We start from the raw sequence: 23,129 nt of genomic DNA on the forward strand, positions 1-23,129 counted from the left end.
AAATTATATTACTATCCTATTTCCATAACTTTGCAGACTGTGTTTTTCAGGTTGATATACTAGTCTTAGTAGACATGTTACACTTGGCTGTAATATCTTTCTGATACTTTGGTGAAGACACGATAAAGAAAGCATTTGTTTCTTATTAATAGTTGTTCGTGATTACATTAATCATACACTAACGAAATGGTGATCCACTTCTATAAGTTAGTAGATATTTCTATAGACTGGGCACTCATGGTTGTATCAGACTTCTTTTACACTAACCGTATATTTGCTGCCCATTTTTGTGGCCCCAATAGATTTCTATGGGGCAGCAAAATCGGCCTGCAAAAATTAGTCGGACCGCCTTGTGCCGTATGGCCGTGAGGGCTGTATTAGCGGCCGTGAAAAAGGATCGAGCCTGCTTGATCTTTTTCACGGCTTACGGACATAGCCCCCATTGAAAATCAATGGGGCCGCAAAAACAACATAAGTTTATTTTTGCGGTGCACCGTCACTTCCGTTTTTGCGGAACGCTGTTTTTTTTCCAATGCTTCTTCCATAGTATTGGAAACCTGAAAAACGGTGATCCGCAAGTGTTTTGCAGTCTTTTATTGCGGCAGACCGTGAAAATTGCGGCAGTATGGCCTGCAAAAAAGGCCCGCAATAACGAGCCGCAAAAAACCCGGTGAGTGTAAACGAAGTCTTATCCTGGAAGTGATTTGTAGATAGGAAAACCCGCTTTATTTATTTATGTTTTTTGATTACAGCCAATCTGTTAACACACATATGCTATGCAATCTGTAAGCAGCATGAATTAGGGGCAGAAACCAGGATTCCAGTGATGTGTCATTCCTGGGCTGATTGGTGCACTTTTAATAAAATCCCTGTTTTATCTGCCGAAGATCTAGCTAATCTCTTCATAGCCTTACCCGCACCACTGATTGGCAGTTTTCTGTGTACATTGTACATTGGCAGAAAGCTGCTAATCAGTGGTATGGGCGGGATTACACAGGGTGGGAGGACTATGTGGCACAAAACAACTAGTCCTGTAGTGATACTCTACTGCTAATAAAACACTGATTTTATTGAAACTATAACAAGCAGGCCAGGAAGTAACACTTCACTGGAATCAGGACTTTTGCCCTTGTATCAAGTGGCAGACAAGGTAGCACTCACGGTGTAAAAATAGTCCTCTATTGAAGTGCTTCTAAAAGCATGCGGTCAGGGAAAGGGAGCAGGTGTGGCTAGTCAGACAAGGGTCATTTCACCCATTGAGACACTTCCACAGGACACAAAACAGCCGTAGTCTGACCAGCCTCACCTGCTCCCTCTCCCTGACAGCATGCTTTTAGAAGGACTTCAAGAAAGGAGTATTTTTACATGGTGAGTGTCGCCTTGCCTGCTATTTGATTTTTGCATTTCTATCGCCATAGTGGAAACATTTGAGCAGTGCACCACTGTTTTATCCACTGGTCTATCAGGAATTATGTCATCTTCGTATATGCACAATGGATAGCGCTAAGTTTTTTTCGGTTTCTCCTGTTGGATTTTCTGCCCCTACATCATTCTGCTCTTGGATTACATAGCAAAAAATCAGCTGAAAGATTCCCTTTAAGCTGGTCAGTGACAAAATAGCTCCAAACCTTTGAGTATTGAGACTGAACCTTTTCAGTTACATGTTTTATGAAATAATGCCAGTCTCACTAGTCTATTATGGTGAAAAGGTTAATTTATATTACACTACTATGTAATTTATTGTTTAACTACAGTTGCCAAGTCAAGGATTCTGAAGAAAGTCTCTATTACAACATCACATCTCAGACGTCAAAGTCTTTGTATTGTAAATTCTCATCAGTCATATTAAGATCCCAAAGCTGCTTACCTGGCACAGTCTCAAAAAACCACCAATAATATTTCTGTGGAAATTCAGATCTGAGGATTTGAAGGAAGCTCAGATTAGCATAAAGTTGCATAAAAAGAAATTCTATTATGGATTGTTATTATCGGATTTTCCACATTTATAAAATAGATAGTTGTTATAATCAAGTTGAGATGCAGAGAAAAGACAACTCAAGTTCTCAGAAACGTTCTTGTGGACCCATCAACATTCTTAGGAATACATTCATTATCAAATACAGAAAAATGTAACCTTTGTATTAGCCAGTAGATAGAAAAATATTACAATTTGAGAGTCCTCAGTGGTTGATACCTTTTAATGGCTAACTGAAAAGATGGTAAATTGCAAACTTTCACAACTAATTGGGTCTCTTCATCAGGCACAGAATCTATTTGAATGGAGGTGCACATGCTCAAACTCTACTCCCTTCACTGCTTATAGAACCGCCATTGATAGCCGACTTATGTTGAAGGCTTTCTCTGCAGAAGAAAGAGAATGAATAGAGCGGAGTTCAAGCATGCACACCTCCACTATATTCAGACCAGGTTTTGCACAGCTCAGTTATCTGGATCAATGGGGGTCCTAGAAGTCATATTTCCAGTGATCAGTAAGTTATTCCCTATTCACAGTGTAACCTTCAAATTTGGTAATACCCTTTTAAGCTACTAGAAATGTAATGGGTTTCACATTCACATTGTTGACTGCATTAAAAAGGTTGTCCCATGAAGGACATTAATCACCTATAGTCAGGATAGGGGATAAATGTCTGATCGGTAGGGGCCAAACTGCTGATAGCCCCACCATTCACTAAAACGGAGTTCCGAAGCCCACCATTCCTGCTCTGTATGATCACTGTGAGCAGAAGTTTGAATAGAGCAGTGGGTCATGATTGATTTACTGCTCCATTCATTGTCTTTGTAATAGCGCTGACAGAAATGGTTAAGTACGGTTATATGGTAATGATAAGTAGGGCACCCAGCAAATGCAGGTAGGTGATTAATGTCCTGTGTTAGGGTGGTTTCACAATAGCGTTTCAGGGCGCAGCGACGGCCTGCGCACGGCCGCCGCTAAGCCCCGCTCCGCCTACCGGCGCATGACGCTGTATGCGTCCCCTATCTTTATCACTGGGGACACAGGCCGTGCGCAGTATGCATTTGGTGGCGCATGTGTCCTTTTGACGGTGCGACGAGCGCAACCAAATTGCAACAGGTTGCGTTTGGTGCTGGTCGGCGCAGCGTCAAAAGGACGCATGAGCCGCCAAGCGCATACTGCACGTGGCCTGCGTCACCAGTGATAAAGATAGGGGATGCATGCAGCGTCATGCGCCAGTAGACGGAACTACCGGAGGAGGCGCGGTGGGGGGCAGGGTTTAGCGGCGGCCGTGCGCAGGCCGTCGCTGCGCCCTGAAACGCTAATGTGAAACCACCCTTAGACATCCCTTTATAGTTAAACAATAGTTCAATTTTTCTGACTCAAATGCTACAGTTTAACGTACCCGTCATCTGAAAACACCGTAGGGAAGAGGCAGCTGAGGACACTCAGTGGAGTGATGGTGAAGATGTAGACATTGACCAAGTGGCCAAGTGTGTGGAAAACTAAAGGAGGCAAAAGTATTGAACAAATTTATCAGTTACTCAGAATTTAGGCTTTATTTGCACTTTAGCCTACAATGATAGAAACTTACTGGTAAGGACAAGTGCACTCATGGCGATCAAACGGTGGAAATCTACTGCGGCATCAAATGGGATATATCGATTCAAGAAGGTCTCTCGCAGGAACGTAATTAGGTTTCGGCACATCGTCAGAAGGATATAGGAGAACATAAATGAAATGCTGGCAGCTGAACCTCGAGAAATTATAAGCCCCACATATGTAGTGTCAGCAATTCCGTTTCCTGGCGACGCAAAACCATAATCTGTAGAACGCAGAAACATTCAGGAGTGTCAGATATTGATGCAAGTCTTGCACATAATATTCATCACTGACATACAATATATCATTATCTTGTTCTTATTGCTTGTTTTACAAAGAGTTTCGCACTGAAAAACATTATTAATGTACCAGGGCCAGAAATCAACAGCTTGCTCGGCAACCTTATACCCTTCTAACTAAGCGTCTGCTCAAACATAGATTTCCTTAATATTTTTCCTTTTTTTGTTTTCAGTTCATTAATAACATGTGCAATACAGAGGTATGGAGTTAAACACTGTAGTTTACAGCAAAAAAGAGAGATATTGCAGGTCTTCCTTTTATTAAATGGGTTTTCTTCAATACTCCCAAAGTGTGCTACACAATTTTATATACTTTTTTTTAAGTAACAGTGCAACATGTAATTATTTTAGCATGGTATACAATGAGCTATCTTTTTGGAAATAGCATAGTTATTAGCCACATTAAAAAAGGAATCTATATTCAGAAATATACATATAATTTATTTTATCTTTTTAATATTTTTTTAAATTCATGGTGGCAGCTAGCCACGTTCAAAAATACATCTTGAACTTTTACATTTTTCACGTTGGCAACTGGAGAAAACAGAATATGCTGATGCTTTATGTTCTCTGCAGATCACTTGTTGGCTTTGCTGTGTAGACTGGGACAGAATCAACAGACGGTGGGAATTTTAATACATTTGACAAACAGATATCTAATATGACAAATTCACCTCTTTTTAAAAAATAATGAAAGGGTTAACCTATTAAGGCAGCCACTGTCTACATGATGATTTAAGGCCTATAGATGGCAAATAGTGTGGTCTTTTTTTTTTTACTGAAAATCACACTACATACTGTAATCGAGAGCGGAGAGTTCAATTCTACTCTGACTGATTATAGCTGTCAATTACATCCTTTCTATGACCTCGGATCTGGAAGGAATTGTTTGTGATTAAATCACTGCTTTAAAGGCAAACTAAATTTAACAAATTAAACATTTCCATCAAATTTACCGTTTTTTAGCTTTGCCGTACACACACACTAACATGAATGAGATAGTATTATACTCACAATATCCTCTTTCTGCAAACAGTCCAGCTGATATTCCATAGAAGATTACTAAGCATACAATATGACGCCGGTAGTTCTCAATTAATCTTTTAAATTGCTGTATTTTTTGGCGAATTTTGCTTGACTCATACTTTTCTCTTCTTGCCTTAGTAAATACATGTGGCTGATTTGTCCTCTGATTATTCCTAATGATGAAATTATAAAATGGATATTGAGCTAGATGTTATTATACTATATAATAATATAATATGCCAACTGCACTTACGTTCTACCATGTCTGTTTCGAAGGTCGCGGCCATCTGACTCTATGTTCACGTTGTTTTCAACATTACTGTAATGATAGACAAATATTGCTTGTTTGATTGTTCAAGGAAATGTATTTTTTTGTTATTAAAAAGCATCAAAAACATGAATCTACACTAAAATCATAATTACATAAGATATATATTTTTTCCATTACATTAAATATAGCTACAATAGGAAGAGAAGACTCTGGAATTATCTGTACTTGACCTTTTTTTCAAATCATGTGAAATTAGTCAGTCTCAGTCTTTCTTGCAACAGTCACTAACCTAAAGTGATGCATTCAACAAAAAGCTTGTTGAATACTTCATACAGATTGCAACTCTGATGCTCTGCCTAGAAATTTAGCTTAAGTGCATAAAATAAAATGAGTATAGTTTAGTCTTCAAGGAAGGTGTTATGCGGGGTTTAGGTCAAAGGAGGCTGAAATACCTGGGGCCCCTGCGGAGTCCCTCAAAATAGGGAAAACCCTGTCTGACCCTCAACCCAGGGGTTTTGCTAATGGTGCAAATGCCTGAGCCTCCAACCTTTCCTTATCTCCTGCTCAGCCCTAAGCTGAACCCTCCACCCTCCACCCAGTGAGTTGTCAAACCACCAAAGCCCACACAGTAATGACAGACAGGGAGAACTTAAACCACACCGCGCCGCAAACACACCGGACAATACTGTAATGTGAACAGGGCAAAAGAAAGCACAAATATAGGAAGGCGAAAAGGTAACAATGGATCATACGACACCAGATATGAATTTCTCTCTCCAACACCACCTCTACAGACCGGAACCACTTGGCATAAAACACAAGCTATAATCGGCGACGCCAACAGGTCAGCACGACTATTTAAAGACCGTGGGCGTGACCAAACATCCCACCTGATTTCCAGCTAGATTAACCCCCGATAACTTGAGTAAAATCAAGCCGGCGCCACTGAGGCTATAGTGGATGGAGATGGAACTACCGCTGCCTGCCAGACGCTGTGGTGTGAATAGTGTCCGACATGACAGTACCCCGTCTTCTACGAGGGACCCCAGTGCCCTCAAGACTCATAGGACCCGGCTTGTCCGGATGACGGCGGTGAAAGGAACTGACCAGCCGATCCGCATGTATGTCCGAGGCTGGTAGCCAAGACCTCTCCTCCGGACCATACCCCAGCCATTGTACCAAATACTGAAGAGAACGGCGCAGTACTCGAGAGTCCACCACCTTGGAGACTTCAAACTCTAAATCGCCATCCACCATGACTGGAGGTGGCATCGGCGTCGTGTCCACAGAGCCTACCACCTTTTTCAATAAAGCCCTGTGAAACACGTTGTGTATCTTGTATACCGCAGGAAGTTCCAACCGATAAGCAACCGGGTTAATGATGTCAGCAATCTTAAAAGGGCCAATAAACCTTGGACTCAATTTCAATGATGGAATTTTGAGTTTTATGTTTTTAGTAGCTAACCACACCCAATCACCCACACACAGGTGCGGACCTGGCATGCCTCTAGCGTCAGCCACACGTTTGTACCTTGCACTCATGCTCAGCAATTGCTGTTTCACACTCCTCCAGACCGAAGATAGTTGAACTCCTAACCGGTCCTCCTCTGGGACGCCCCCAGAGCCCCCCTGACGCAAGGTACAAAGTTGAGGATGGTGCCCATAAACACAAAAGAACGGAGACTCTCCCGATGATTCTTGGCGGTGATTATTTAATGCGAACTCGGCCAAGGGAAGGAACGTCGACCACTCCTCTTGGTTGTCAGACACAAAACATCGCAAATACTGCTCCAGATTTTGGTTCATGCGCTCAGTTTGACCATTTGACTGCGGATGAAACGCCGACAAATGAGACAACTTGATCCCCAATCGTGAGCAAAAAGCTTTCCAAAACTTCGCCACAAACTGGGTCCCCCTATCAGACACTATGTTCGACGGAACTCCGTGTAGTCTGACCACCTCCTGCACAAAGACCTGAGCCAACGTCTTCGCGTTGGGCAAGGAAGGCAACGACACAAAATGTGCCATCTTCGAAAATCGATCAACCACCACCAGGATGACCATGTTCCCCGCCGAGGCAGGCAAGTCCGTGATAAAGTCCATGGAGATTTCTGTCCATGGCCTACTAGGTATCCCCAGAGGCTGTAGAGTGCCAGCAGGACGGGTTCTGGGTGACTTGGCCCTGGCGCACTTGATGCAAGCTGTCACGTACGAGACCACGTCCTGCCGGATTTTTGGCCACCAGAAGCGGCGCGATACCAGCTCCAAGGTGCCCCTAACCCCTGGATGACCGGCCAGGACAGAGTCGTGGTGTTCCCCCAACACTTTAAGATGAAGATGAAGGGGTACGAATGACTTATTAGCGGGAAGTCCTGGCGGTACCTCCTCCTGGGCCTCGGCAATCTCCGCCTCTACCTCAGTCGTGAGAGCCGAAACCACTACACCTTCCTGGAGGATGGGTACCGGATCTTCCCGAGGTTCTCCCCCCGGGAAAACACCTGGACAAGGCATCCGCCTTGGTGTTTTTAGCCCCAGGACGGTAAGTCACCAGAAAGTTAAAACGTGTAAAAAACAATGCCCAGTGAGCCTGCCTGGGAGACAGACGCTTGGCCGACTCCAGATAGAGCAGGTTTTTATGGTCGGTGATGACTGACCTGGTGGGCCGCCCCCTCCAGGAAGTGTCACCATTCCTCAAAAGCCAATTTGATGGCCAACAACGCCCTGTTGCCGATGTCGTAATTCCGTTCGGCAGGCGACAGCTTCTTGGAGAAGTAGGCGCATGGACGCATATTGCTCAAGGACGAGCCCTGTGACAGTACTGCCCCCACTCCCACCTCAGACGCATCGACCTCCACCGTTAAAGGTTTAGATACGTCCGGTTGCACCAGAATGGGGGCTGAAGCAAAACCGTTTTTCAGAAGCTCAAATGCACGCACCGCATCATCAGACCAGATAGTGAGATTGGTACCTTTTTTCTTCATGTCCGTGAGCGGTTTGGCTATAGTAGAGAAATTCTTAATAAACTTCCTATAATAGTTGGCAAACCCAAGGAACCGCTGGAGCGCTTTTAGATTATCAGGCCTTCCCCTCGCAGCACCGTTTGCACCTTCGCGGCATCCATTTTAAACCCTGCGGCGGATACAATATAACCCAAAAAAGGCAACTCCTGAACAAAAAATACGCATTTTTCAAGCTTAGCATAGAGCTTATTCTCACGGAGCAACTGTAACACCTGCCTGACATGCTCTAAATGAGTGTCCTGGTCGCTCGAATAGATGAGGATATCATCCAGGTACACAATGACAAATTTCCCCAGCACATGAGCGAATACATCATTTATGAAATGTTGGAAAACAGCAGGCGCAGTTGTCAACCCAAATGGCATAACTAGGCTTTCAAAATGACCCTCAGGGGTATTAAATGCCGTTTTCCACTCATTCTCCTGACGGACCCTTATGAGGTTATATGCCCCCCTGAGGTCAAGTTTGGAAAACCACTTCGCACCAGCCACCTGGTTGAACAAATCAGGGATCAGAGGCATCGGGTAGGGATCACGGACCGTAATCTGGTTTAACTCCCGGAAATCCAGACACGGGCGTAACCCCCCATCTTTTTTCTTAATGAAGAAAAACCCCGCTGCTACAGGTGAGGATGAAGGCCGGATGTGCCCTTTACTTAAACTCTCCGCGATGTAGTCTTTAAGAGCTTGTCTCTCCGGACCAGAAATACTAAACATCCTCGCCTTTGGCAATTTAGCCCCGGGCTTTAGCCTAATCTCACAGTCATAGGCTCGATGTGGAGGTAGTTCTGAGCAACCCCTCTCAGAGAATACGTCCACAAAATCCTGCAATGCCTCCGGAAGGCTGGACTTCACGGCGGACACACATGTGGCCAAGCAATTTTCCTGGCAGAAACCGCTCCACTGAACTATGTCCTGGGTTCTCCAGTCAATCACCGGGTTGTGCTTGGACAACCATGGGAAACCCAGGACCATTTGTGCTGGGAGATTATTGACTACCCTACATGTAACCCACTCAGAATGTAGGACCCCAATGTGGAGTTTAACCTCAGCTACAAACTCAGTAATCTCCTCCTGTGGGAGGGGAGCGGCATTAATGGTAACCACGCGAATAGGATGAGGGAGTTTTTCGATCTTAAAACCTGCCATGTGTGCAAACTCCTCATCCATGAGATTGGTGGTGGAACCGCTATCCACAAACACTGATATGGGTAGCTCTCTGCCCGCAATAATAACCCTGGCAGGGAGCATACATTGAGATACCATCATGGAGGATATGCATACGCTCAGTTGGGCCTCCTCCATACCCTCTGAGCTTACCAGTTTTCCGCCGGTGCGACTTTCTTTGGTAGCACAGGACAAGCATTTACATAATGATCTCTTTTACCAAAGTAAAAACATGCTCCATGCTTCCTGAACCCAGGAACGCGACGCTGCACATGTGATACCCCAGCGATTTGCATAGGTTCCGTGGGCTCACCTGCAGCAACCACACTTGCACCCTTGCTTTCCCCCAGGGGCAGCATCTCCTGCGCCCCTTGCCGCAAACGGTGATCAATACGAATAACCAAACTCATGGCAGACTCTAACAATGCAGGAGTCTCATACATCAGGAGGGCCTGTTTAACTCTTTCTGAAACCCCATGAATAAACTGACTCCGCAGCGCTGGGTCGTTCCACTGTGTGTCTACTGCCCAACGGCGAAATTCTGAATAGTCTTCTGCCATACATTCCTCCTGACGGAGGGCTCGGATTTTAGATTCCGCCAAAGCCAATCTGTCGGGATCATCATAAATGAGCCCGAGTGCTGAAAAAACATTCTCAACCGAATGAAACGTAGCAGAGTCGGCTGGTAAAGAAAACACCCATGCTTGAGGGTCCCCACTCAGTAATGATAACACCAGACCCACCCGCTGAGCCTCATTACCTGAGGAGACCGGGAGCATGCGAAAGCATAACTTGCAGGCCTCCCGAAAGATGACAAATTTGCTGCGTTCCCCAGAAAATCGTTGAGGCAACGGAATCTTTGGTTCTGCACCTGCACCAGCAGAAGCCGCTTGCACATTAGCTACAACCAGGCCCTGCTGCTGAACTGCCCCCTTCAACTCGGTGACCTGTAAGGACAGCGCCGCCAACTGGCGGTTTATAGAAGTCATGGAATCCATGGAAAAATGTTGGGCCGATTATAATGTTATGCGGGGCTTAAGTCAAAGGAGGCTGAAATACCTGGGGCCCCTGCGGAGTCCCTCAAACTAGGGAAAACCCTGTCTGACCCTCAACCCAGGGTTTTTGCTAATGGTGCAAATGCCTGAGCCTCCAACCTTTCCTTATCTCCTGCTCAGGCCTAAGCTGAACCCTCCACCCTCCACCCAGTGAGTTGTCAAACCACCAAAGCCCACACAGTAATGACAGACAGGGAGAACTTAAACCACACCGCGCCGCAAACACACCGGACAATACTGTAATGTGAACAGGGCAAAAGAAAGCACAAATATAGGAAGGCGAAAAGGTAACAACGGATCATACGACACCAGATATGAATTTCTTTCTCCAACACCACCTCTCCAGACCGGAACCACTTGGCATAAAACACAAGCTATAATCGGCGACGCCCAAAGGCCAGCATGACTATTTAAAGACCGTGGGCGTGACCAAACATCCCACCTGATTTCTAGCTAGATTAACCCCCGATAACCTGAGTAAAATCAAGCCGGCGCCACTGAGGCTATAGTGGACGGAGATGGAACTACCGCTGCCTGCCGGACGCTGTGGTGTGAATAGCGTCCGACATGACAGAAGGGTCTAGAGTAACACTTGTATTTTGCCATGCGTAAAAGAGCTAAGACATTTGTCTTTGATTTGTCTATGTTTAGTGAAAGACACTTTAGAGGACACTAAATGAGACAGAATTCCAGATCTATTTTTGCCTAAAACCTGTCTTTTGTGACATGCACCATTTTTATTATGAGTTTTAGATCCTTTTTTCACATTGTTTGTCAAGGCCTTTCTGTAAAGTCTGTGGCTATTTAAAAAGGAGCATCAATCCCGTGCGCCAAAAATGCACCAACATTGTGGCACTAAGTAGGCAAACTAATAGGTGATGTAGACTTGTACTAGACAGTCAGAAAATACACCAGATTTATGAAGCAGCAAGAGAGACTGATAAATTGAGGATGAATTTGACACATTTTAAAGAGGAACTGTCAATAGCTAAAAGAAAAGTTAAATACTTTGTAAAATCCCTGAGATTCCTTAATTCTGACACTCCTTTCCATTTTTCACTGAGTCACTCCATTGCAGAGATATTCACATTTGTTACTTTTGGAGCATATGATGTAAAATAGCTCCTTGCAGTTCAACCGGGAGTTTCGTCAGGGGGAATGCAAACCACTCCCTCCCAGAAGCAGCCAATCGCAACTCTAGCTGTGTAGCAGTCTCAGTCACAGCCGAGCTGTGATTGGCAGCACCTGGTAAGAAGCGGTGAAAGCATACCCCCAGAGAAGACTCTGAAGAAATGCCCAGTTGAACCCTGTTGAGCTCCAAGAATAAATTTTACACTGTGGACTCCAAAAGCAACAAATGTGAATATCTCTGCAATGGTTTGGCACCACACAAGAAGGAAAAGAGCAGCAGAATCAGGGGACCTCAGGGTGATTAGATGGTTTTTTAAGTCAATTTTGTTGTAGGAAGTGATTGGTTTTCTTTAAGACTGACTGGTCTTTACACTGTTTAAAAATTTGACAGTATTGACAAATCTTCTCGAAAAGATGTTCAAGTATCAAGAATAAACATGGTGATTACCTGTTACCATGCTCGGTGATTTTTCTGTCTATAAAGGAAATCCTGCTGGTAAGATTGTTCTTATTGAGTGGAAAAGTTGATCCTTTAACAAAAACAAAGCACACACATCTGAATATCAAATACATCACATAATGTAACACAACCTTCTTCTTTTAGGTCCTCACCAGATAGATCATGATGGTGCTTTGGCCTCATCGTTAGTGGAGCAAAGTTATGTCAAAATAAAAATTAGTATTCAATTTAAGTTTGTTTCCTGAATTCTCCACAACATGAAAATAAGTGCTGAATGAGTCAATTGTGCTGTGACACTAAAGATGTCTTCAGTCAAAAAATGCACTTTACAACTTAAATTCAATTATGTCAATACCGATTCCCAAGCTCAACATCATCAACAATTAGAGGGGATCTCACCATTTGAGAACCACTGCATTAACAGACTCCATTACTGCCATATTTATGCAACATATAGGTTATATTACTTACCCTACCTTACTTTAAAGGGGTTGGCCAGAACTTATGAATAGGTCATCAGTATGAGATCAGTGGTGGTAAGACACTTGGCACTCCAACTTATAATCTAAAAACTGTTCTGGCAGCATCCAAAACCAAATGATATATAGGTGGAGGGGTCACAGCAGTCCCATAGATTGCTTAGTAGCTGCTGTTGAGTAGTTTGCTTTTTATCATCCATTCAAGTGGGAGAGAATGGTCCACTTCCAGAGTAGTTTTCAGCTAAACGTTGGAGATTCCATCGTGTCAAACCTCCCCTCCAATGTCATATTGATGATTTATCTCATGGATTGCTTTAATAGATTCTCTTTAAAAGATGCAAGCTTTGATTAGCTTACTCCATGTTTGTTGTATATGGATATGAATGTAATCAATTAGACTCTTGTGGTGTTCCTGCCGTTATTGGATCTTAGGATCTATTTTCAGTGGATCTTGTTGATCTCCACAATTCTGCTGAATAAGATATGTATTAAGGTACTGTCACACTTAGCGATGTACTAGCGATCCCGACCAGCGATATGACGCGGTCAGGATCGCTGGTGCATCGCTAAGTGGTCGCTAGTGAGCTGCCACACAGGCAGATCTCACCAGCGATATCGCTGGATACGGGGGTCGCTACTTACCTGTCACACTAGGTGATCCTACGTCCTCCCGCCCGGCTCCACGCTCGTCGCTCGTCTCTCCACAGGAAGCGCCGCAGGAAGCTGATGATGAGAAGCGGTCCTGAACGTTCTCGCGCAATCAGCGATAACCAGCGGGGGAGCCGGTCGTAGGTAAGTATCAGACACAGCGATATCGCTAGCAATATCGCTATAACGTCACTAGTTATAGCGATATTGCTAGCGATATCGCTTAGTGTGACAGGCCCTTTAATGTGGCTTGTTCCACTGTTGTGGCAGAATAAGGATCAAACACGATCAATATTACCAAGATAGATCAGTTGGTCAGCAGCAATGAATTCACATCAGAAGTTCATCACCTAACAAATGGGTACCATAAAAATTGTAAGACCCAAATGCTGATTTTTGAATTGCTGATCATGTCTTTCTGCATTTTGACCCTGGACAATGTATGAAATATTTTACAAACATGACGTCAAACAGTTTTATATACTCTTCCAGCTCGTGTAATTCTTTTCAATGCTGAAAACAAGACAGTATATACTGTAATTGGCTGCTTTAGTAGGTAACTTCATTAATAAACTTGGTATAAATGTCATGGTCACCTTACCTTGAAATGTTATTTGGTTTAAAACATTGGAATGCTGATTAAACAAAGAGTAAAACTGATCCCATGTGATCTCCTGCGTAGACTGAAGTCCGGCTTCAATAAGCATGCTCTCAATAACTTCTTCAGTTTGATCTCTTGACAGAAAGTTAGATATTTGATTGAAAGACCTTAAAATGAAAAGAATTGAACATCAAACACTCAAAATATTTTACTATTTGTTCATTATTATAACTACACACAAGTATTTGTGACTTTAACTGTATTATGCCACATTTTATTTGTTATTCTCTCTTCTTAACTGTGCGGTAACTAACACGCACCTGAATTTTGTCTAGTTTTGGTTGTTTTTCATCTTTTTTTGTTTGCACCATATTCATCTTTCCATTTGCACTTTTTTAAGTCTATTATATACAATATATACATGTTATATTGTTGTTTTTTTTAGCTTGCCACTGTGGGTGACACCTAGGGTTTCCAGATGTTTTGACTTTATTCATCATTTGTGACTTTTCAAAAAGTCTCAAAATTTGACGGAAATGTACTTCAGTACCTCCTAGAGTGATTCCGTGCAATCCAGAAATATTTGAGCAATTTTTGCAATATTTCACTTCCCCTGAGGAAGCTGCACCCAGCAGCGATACGGGTGGGGCTTCCCACACCTCCCCTGTCCCGGGACCACATTTTCCTGATGACCTGACCCCCAACATTCCATTTTGGACTACTCTTTATGGTGACCATTTCTTTACTTTCTACTATATACTGTGGCATTTATCCCAACATTTTTTTTTCTTGCCCTCAGTATTCTATTTGGGTCTAGATCTCCTAACCATACTCATATTGGATGGTTCCCTGCTCCCTCCTATATCAGGGCTATTTGCAGGGCTCCTCAGATCTTAAGGGGTCTTCTGGAGTGAGTGTCTGTATGATATCCCCTCTATTCTTATAATACCTTTTGGTCTATCTATAAATATAAATATTTTGAGTAAATAGCTACATTTCTCTGGGGATGCCCAGATTCGGGGTTGTTGGGTCATGCCCTATGTATTATTATGTACATTTTGGTGAATTTTTTGTCATTTTCCATAAGTGGTCTTTGCCTATCAGCATTTATTATTATATCTGTTTGGGACATTTGGGGTTGTGCCTTCCTTTTTAAATGTTTTTATTCTGCATACCTGTTTGTCTCTCATTAAAATTTATATGTATTGTCACATACTTTATTGCCTTGGATGTGCGCCTTATATGCAGGGCCCTTTTTTCTTTAGTTGATCATTGCTTTTGCCTTTGCATTGTGCAGCACCCCTCATTTATTTTCAATATTAATTATTCCTCAGCCCCTTAGTAGTGCTCCCTAACCTTCTCTTTTTTCATATTTCAAGAATTATGCAAATTTATGTGTTTAAAACTCATAAGAATTGTTAAAGAAGTTGTCAGGGACATTTTTTTCTGATGAACTCTCCCATCACACCCAGCACTCCTACCAATCAGCTGTTTCCAGTGCTGTTGGCAGCCAGATGTGCTCAGTTGCTGAGCTGCATAGCACAGCTCCTTCAACCATATAATGGCCAGCACAGGAACAGCTGATCGGAGGGCGTGCCTGGTGTCTCCATCTCTGTCAATGGTGATTCATAGAGAAAGAAAGGGGTAAGCCAGCCCCCTTTATACACATCCCTGGTTACCAACCAACACAAGAAACTGTTTTCTATAGTATGATAGACCAATATTGGAAGTGGTGCAAGACAAGGCCTGAAAGTAGAACATGGGTAGACATTTGACTATGTTAGTGTATGATGTATATAATGTAGTGATATATATATATATATATATATATATATATATGTATTTCTTAAACATATATAAAGATTGTTTTCATAGCTGGACAACACTTCAGACAAAACTGATGCAACTTGTTATGCTTTGTGCAAAGCCTCAGAGGGAGATACGCAACAGCTCTTGTTATCATAGATATTTTTTCCCCATTCATTTAGGACCCTTTCTCCTCTCATAATAACAAGTCTTACATTTGGGATATTTTGTCCAATGTGTAATTAAATAAGCACTGGCATCAGAGGTTTTTTTATCCTCTTAACATATTGCAGTCATCGCATTATATAGCATTGTATGCTTACAATTGCTTATTTTTCACATCAACCCAGCTAATTCTTCTATTTTCTCTGCTCTATGTAGAAACAGAAAGTTTCTAGTCCTTGCCTTTATAACCTCCCTCTTTAATTTCTGACTCAGCTGCTTCACTCATCCCCCCTGCCAGGGAATTTTTCAGTGACTCATGACTCATACAGGGAAAATTGACCTCCTGTTTCTACATAGACCTCCTGTTTCTTCATAGTCAATTTTTAATCACTTGATGACATAGCCCTAATGGAAAAGAAAAGAATTGACTATGTATAAGGGCAAAATGTGCAATTTTAAGTGCGCAGTGGTATATAATATGATGACTGCAACATTTTGATAGGAGTGATTTGTTAATATTAACTTTTTTTACGAGAACAATAAAAACATGAATAATAAAACAATATTATCTTTTATATTCTCATTATATCGTCAGCATTTTATGACATTCATGCATCACACTGGTAGAATATGTATTTAGATTTTTTGAGTTTGACTTTGATATAAGTAATACATACAAGGTGCCAGGAATATACAGACCTAAGCATTTGAATGATCTCTTCCTTTGTAAGTACTCCAGTTTCATTAACATCATGCATTGAAAACATAAATTGTAACTTGCTTTCCACAGAGCCTAAAAATAAAAACTTATGATAATATAATCTAGAATAAAGCAGGCAGAAAGCTTGGTAAAAAAAAGTCATGCTGAAATACTAAATATTAAAAAAGAAAGAAGATAGAATATGGCTATGGTAATTCGCATTTTTCAATTTAGCACAATAACTATTTTGTTTCATTTTCTTTATTTTTTCTCTAATTGTACCTAAAATCCCCTTTACAATTAAATTATAGTTTCCCTTTAATTTCAGCATATTGATTTCGTCCCCCACAACAGTCCCAGTCTTTCATGTGACCACCCCTAATCTAGTTTGTATTGGGTTCTTTAGTTACTGGACAACAGTTATTTTGTAAATTTTCAGAAAAAACAACGCATGCCAGTATTAACAGATGATATTGGAAGAGAGAAGGATTAGCCATGCTGAATTATAATGCCTGATCCTTTTGTTTTCCAGATGATAAATTGTCACCAGAATTGTTTCTATTTCTGCCAACTGAAAACTCATACAAGCTTCCTAGAGTACAAGTGAATGGGCTAATTGGTAAGAACTTTTAATCAAATTAGTATTACTAGTACTTTTATTCAAAATAGTCCCATAAGATTGGAGAAGGGAAAATGTTGTCCCAATCTTCAAAAAAGGAAAGAAGATGGAGCCACGAAATTACAGGCAGTGAGCCTTACTTCTACACAAGCAAACATCTTTGAACAAATTATTAAACATCATGTATGTAAGTACTTGGATAAGAATACAGTAATTAACCTTAGCCAGCATGGATTTGTAGCAAACAAATCATGCCAAACTAATCTAATTTCCTTCTATGATGGAATCACTGACTGGGTGGATCAGGGAAGTGAGATAGGTATAGTTTATCTCGACTTCGGCAAAGCCTTTGATAAAGTATCTCATACTATCTATATTGACCAAGTATGCAATTGACAAGGCTATGGTTAGGTGGATTAATAACTGTCTCAGTGATCGTACCCAAATAGTGGTAATAAATGTTTACACATTGAATTGGAAGAGTGTTTCAAGTGGGTTATCACAAGGCTTTGTCCTGGCCCCAGTATTGTTCAACATTTTTATAGATGATCTATATAAGGGAACTGAAGGTAAACTATTCAAATTTGCAGACAATGCAAAGCTAAGAGGGATAGCTAACACTAGAAAAGACAGAGAAAGGATTCAGAAGGATCTAGATAAGCTTGAACAATAGGCAGCGACTAGTGATAATTGAGTATACTCGTTGCTCGGGTCTCCCCGGGTATGCTTGGGTGGTCGCCGTGTATTTTGGCATGCTCTGAGATTTAGTTTTCGTCACCTCAGCTACATGATTTGCAACTGCTAGACAGCTTGAATACATGTGTGGAATGCCTGTTTGTTGGGGAATTCCCACATGTATTCAGCCTGTGTACAAGTCGCAAATCATGCAGATGAGATGAGGAAAAATAAATCTCTGAGCACGCCAAAATAATCAGAGACCACCCGAGCATGCTCGGGGAGACCAGGGCAACAATGCTACTCGCCCATCACTAGCAGCGACTAATAGAATGGTATTTAACAAGGAGAAATGCAAGATTATACATCTGGGCAATAAAGTGAAAATTACATCTATAGAATGGGAGGAATAGACTTAAACAACAGCACATGTGAAAAAGACGAGCATACTGATAGAACACAGAGAGCACTTGAGTCAACAGTGTGATGCAGCAGCAAAAAAGGCAAACACAGTTCTAGGATGTATTAAGAGAAGCATTGAGTCTAGATCACGTGAAGGAATTATCCCCTTCTACTCCTCTCTGATCAGGCCTTATTTGGAATACTGTGTCCAGTTCTAGGCATCACATTTTAAAAAAGACATTGAAAAACTAGAGCAAGTTCAGAGAAGAGCTACCAGGATGGTGAGTGGACTCCAAACTATGTCCTTCAAAGAGCAGTTAAAGAATCTTGGAATATTTAGAAGTGCAAAACAAAGGCCTAAGAAGATACAAATTAGCTGTCGATTGAGTGAGTGAATGGAACAGGCTGCCATAAGAGGTGGTGAGTTCTCCTTCAATGAAAGTCTTCAAACAGATGTTGGACAGACATCTGTTTGAGATGGTTTAGTAAATCCTGCGCTGCATTGAGGAGGGAGTTGGACATGATTACCCACCCTTGAGGTCTCTTCCAACTCTAGCATTCTACGATTTTATGATTCTAGCATTTCGCAAGCTGCTATGTAATGTGTATGGTTAAGAGAACTTTAGATCACAGATTAAAGGGAACCTGTCAGTAGTTTTGTGACATAGCAGCTAAAAATATCGCCTTATTCAGTGTCCACTATGCATTCCCTACATCCTTATAGAACCCCCTGACTCACCTTGTATACTCACAAAAACTTTTTTTAATGTCTCCCGCTGTGTATGGCAATCTTCTCAATCTGGTCGATGGGCATGGTTTCGGGCCTCTACATCACTCCCATCAGCTGTTGCTCATCGTACTACTTCATGGTTAATGCCTCTTGCGCCATGCGACATCTCGTGTCTGCTGAGAAATATTGTGTTTTGCACCTGCACAATACACTTTGCCCAACTGCGGGCAAAGCCGAAAAACAGAAGTGTCATGCACCGACACACGTACTTTTGGCTCATGAACCGGAACTACGTTTGCTAGAGCATGCGCACTTCTGTTTTTCGGCTTTGTCCACAGTTGGGCAAAGCATACTGCGCAGGCACAAAACGCAATATTACTGAACAGGCATGAGATGTTGCACAGCACAAGAGGCATTAGACATTAAGTAGAACGGTGAGCAACAACCGATGGGAGTGATGTAGAGGCCCGAAACCACGCCCATCAGACCGGACTGAGAAGATTACCATACGGTGTAGGAGACATTAAAAAACGTTTTTGTGAGTATACAAGGGAAATCAGAGGTTCTATAAGGATGTAGGGAATGCATAGTAGAAGCTGAATAAGGCATCCACAACCTATCCCCTCCCTATATCTCTGAACTTATCTCCCAATATCTTCCCTCACATAATCTTTGATCTTCCCAAGACCTCCTACTCTCCTCCACACTTATTCGGTCCTCACACAACCACCTCCAAGATTTCTCCCAAATATCCCCTATCCTCTGGAATTCCATGGCTCAACACGTCCGATTATCCACCACCCTCGGATCCTTCAAACGGAACCTGAAAACCCATCTTTTCAGGAAAGCTTACAGCCTGCAATAACCATTCTGCCGCCTCACCACCGCCCGAGCTGCCGCCTCATCACCACCAGAGCTGCTGCACCACCAACCGTCTGTCTTTTCCCCCACTATCCCATAGAATGTAAGTCCGCAAGGACAGGGTCCTCTCCCCTCTGTACCAGTCTGTCATTGTAAATTTGTTTACTGTTAATTATATCTATAACTTTGTATGTAACCCTTTCTCATGTACAGCACCATGGAATTAATGGCACTATATAAATAAATAAATAAATAGTAATAATAAGGTGTTATTTTAGCTGCTATGTCACAAAACTGGTGACATGTTCCCTTTAAATTGTCAACTCATATATTATACAATTTGTAAGTCATGTTTAGGACAGTTCAGATGAGCATGAATACCTGTACTTTTTTGAGTGTACAGCAGACTGCACAATGACAGCACATGAATCAATGTGATTGAATAGATAATTCTCATGATCAATATTTTACATGGTCATTATTTAATTTTTTTTTATTTTTCTTCTCTAAAATGCTTTAGTGCATTCTTGTCAAGTAATTCTAAAAAAAAACATGCTTACCTTTTAGTAACATACACAGTATATGACAGAATTCTTGAAAGGACAGGTAGCCATTGTCATCCTTGTCAGCCAAGGAAAACATGGCTTCTACAAAATGGGCCTTAGGATCGAGTCCTAATGATTCTGCAAACTCTTCCCTTGACAGCTCACACTTCAGAGCTTCTGAAATGTCCCGTTTTGGAATTACCCCTGCATCTCTCCTTTCAATGTTAAAAACCTAGGAGAAAGGATTGCATTTTATTATTCTCATCTAATATATAAAGCTCAAGTGTGTGTATGTTTGTATGTATGTATATGTGTATGTCCGGGATTGACATCCGCACCGTCGCAGCTACAGCCTCAAAATTTGGCACAGTCACACGTCTGGACCCCGAGAGTGTCCTAGGCTATGTTGTGAGGTGAAATTTTAACCCCGAGCGTTCCAATTCACCAAACAATTTTGCCGCTATCTACATAATGGGGAAAAAGTGTGTGTGTATCTAGCCCCGCCCCTCATTATGATGTCATAATGGTTGCCATGGCGACGCTGATGTCATCATAGGTTGCAAGCCCCGCCGCTCACTATGATGTCATAATGGTTGACTATGGGATAGAGGATGTGTGATGGTTATATGGGCACTGGACTATGGGATGGAGGATATGTATGACGGGTATATGGGCATGGGACTATGGGATGGAGGATGTGTGATGGGTATATGGGCACTGGACTATGGGATGGAGGATATATATGATGGGTATATGGGCACGGGACTATGGGATGGTGGATATGTATGATGGGTATATGGGCATGGGACTATGGGATGGAGGATATGTATGATGGATATATGGGCATGGGACTATGAGATGAAGGATGTGTGATGGGTATATGGGCACTCGACTATGGGATGGCGAATATGTATGATGGGTATATGGGCATGGGGCTATGGGATGGAGGATGTTTGATGGGTATATGGGCATGGGAGTATGGGATGGAGGATGTGTGATGGGTATATGGGCACTCGACTATGGGATGGAGGATATGTATGATGGGTATATGGGCATGGGCCTATGGGATGGAGGATGTGTGATGGGTATATGGGCACTCGACTATGGATGGGGGATATGTATGATGGGTATATGGGCACGGGCCTATGGGATAGAGGATATGTATGATGGGTATATGGGCACGGGACTATGGGATGGAGGATAATTATAATTTGCTATAACTAACCATAGCTAGTTACTATGCCCGGGCAACGCCGGGCTTTTCAGCTAGTTTAATCATAAAATTGTCCTAAAGAATTACTGCAAGTTGGAAGTGAACTGTACTATAGGATATTGTAAGGACTGTAACCAAAACTAAATATTAGCAAGAACTTAGAGCCAGAAAATGTATGTAAAATATAGAGTGGCGCAATGTCCTGATTACTGTACTTACACTTGCAAACACAATATGTAAATGCGGGTTATTGTGTTAGGTGACCTGCAGAACTCTGTGTTTTACATTCTTTCCCTTAATTGTTTTGAATAAATTTTAATACATGTATTTTAACGTTTCCCCCCCAAAAATAGAATAATTTAAATGACTTACATGGGAAAGAGAATTTCTGAAAAACATCTCCAGTATTTCTTGTCTTCTTTTTCTGGAAACAGATTCTTTTAAGAGGTCTCTTTCTCGTAATGTGGTGACATTATAGGAAACTTCATTTTCAGAAAAAAATTTCTTAAGATTTTGGATGAACCCTCTTCGATCCATATCATCATTAAAAAAGAGAACCTGTGGTACAATGTAATTTAGAAATAAGCGTAAAGGCAAAAATATATGTGCTTTAAAAATATTTATTAGATAAAGTGGTTGTCCAGCTATGGAAAAAAGAATTTACATAGTTTACTAATGTGGCACCATATCTGTTCATCTGGTTTTGCAGCTCATTTTTTCTGTTTTCTAAGGCTGGAAAAAACACTTAACTTAGTGCATTTTATAGTATATACAAAGGAATCCATAATCTTACCAGGTCATACTCTTTAGGAATTTTTACACGAGCAACTTTGCTACCTTCATTATTTGAAAGGGTAATCTCTACATTCTGCTGATGCTTAAAATTGATTGTCCTGGTCTTAGTTGTCTTGCTATAAACAACCTTCATTATTTGGTTTGGATGCAAATGAATGTAAACATGTTGGAAAGGTTCCTCCTCACCACACCATTCTGAGGCTAGAAATACAAGTTATGTTGAGAAATAAAACACTGTCAATTAAATTGTACTGATGGAAAAAAAAAAAAATGATCTAAAGCAATCACTTAGAAACAAACTCCCGAGCGCTGATGCAATTGTGCTTGTTTCATTACTGCTTCTCCTTACCCGGTCGATGAGCTATTGTTTCCCTTCAGGTACAGTGACTTATGTATAACTTCTATTTTTCCTCAAAGAGCAGCTATCATCAGGTAAAAAGTGGCTAGTTGTTGCTATTAGTTTATTCTCAAAGTGCTCCTGAGTATGCCATTTTGTTTTTATAAATCTGAATTTGGGTTCTAGAGATATAGGCTTTTTTAGTGCTAATCTTGATGGTCTTCACTAAACAGGGGTGGCTCACAGGATCATCGAGGGCATGTCTTTAGGCGGTTCTGCATTATTTCTATGTGAGCTATGCACACTTGGCAAAGACCATAAAATTTGCATTAAATATATATGCCTCTATGTCTGTAATTGTATGGCAGATTTATAATAAAAAAAGGAAATTTTCAAGGGTGCAGAGGGAAAAAAATAAGATCAAAGATTGGCTGCTTTTGACTTGGTCAGAGGTCCTATTTAAAGAAGCACTCTCATCAAAGTTTTTGTTCTCTTAAAATATGGCAATTACTATATTATATAGCACTGTGCACTTACAATTGCTCATTTTG

General features: G+C 41.7%; 1 protein-coding gene across 1 annotated transcript in view; it reads right to left on the minus strand.

Annotated features, from left to right (window-relative positions):
* Positions 1–23,129, minus strand: part of LOC141098898 (dual oxidase 1-like) — an 85,080-nt gene that overhangs the window by 11,130 nt on the left and 50,821 nt on the right. Inside the window, exons 17-27 of the mRNA XM_073586868.1 lie at positions 22,240–22,442; positions 21,819–22,004; positions 20,249–20,465; positions 16,401–16,494; positions 13,731–13,897; positions 11,991–12,072; positions 5,153–5,218; positions 4,888–5,072; positions 3,567–3,797; positions 3,378–3,477; positions 1,868–1,917 (exon numbers count right to left, since the gene is read on the minus strand). Of these exons, the coding sequence (XP_073442969.1) occupies positions 1,868–1,917; positions 3,378–3,477; positions 3,567–3,797; positions 4,888–5,072; positions 5,153–5,218; positions 11,991–12,072; positions 13,731–13,897; positions 16,401–16,494; positions 20,249–20,465; positions 21,819–22,004; positions 22,240–22,442 (1,581 nt within the window). The remainder of the gene's footprint in view (positions 1–1,867; positions 1,918–3,377; positions 3,478–3,566; positions 3,798–4,887; positions 5,073–5,152; positions 5,219–11,990; positions 12,073–13,730; positions 13,898–16,400; positions 16,495–20,248; positions 20,466–21,818; positions 22,005–22,239; positions 22,443–23,129) is intronic.

The sequence above is a fragment of the Dendrobates tinctorius genome, unplaced genomic scaffold, assembly GCF_039654945.1.
Source record: "Dendrobates tinctorius isolate UK_male_01 unplaced genomic scaffold, ASM3965494v1 ptg000097l, whole genome shotgun sequence".
In the NCBI taxonomy this organism is placed as follows: domain Eukaryota; kingdom Metazoa; phylum Chordata; class Amphibia; order Anura; family Dendrobatidae; genus Dendrobates; species Dendrobates tinctorius.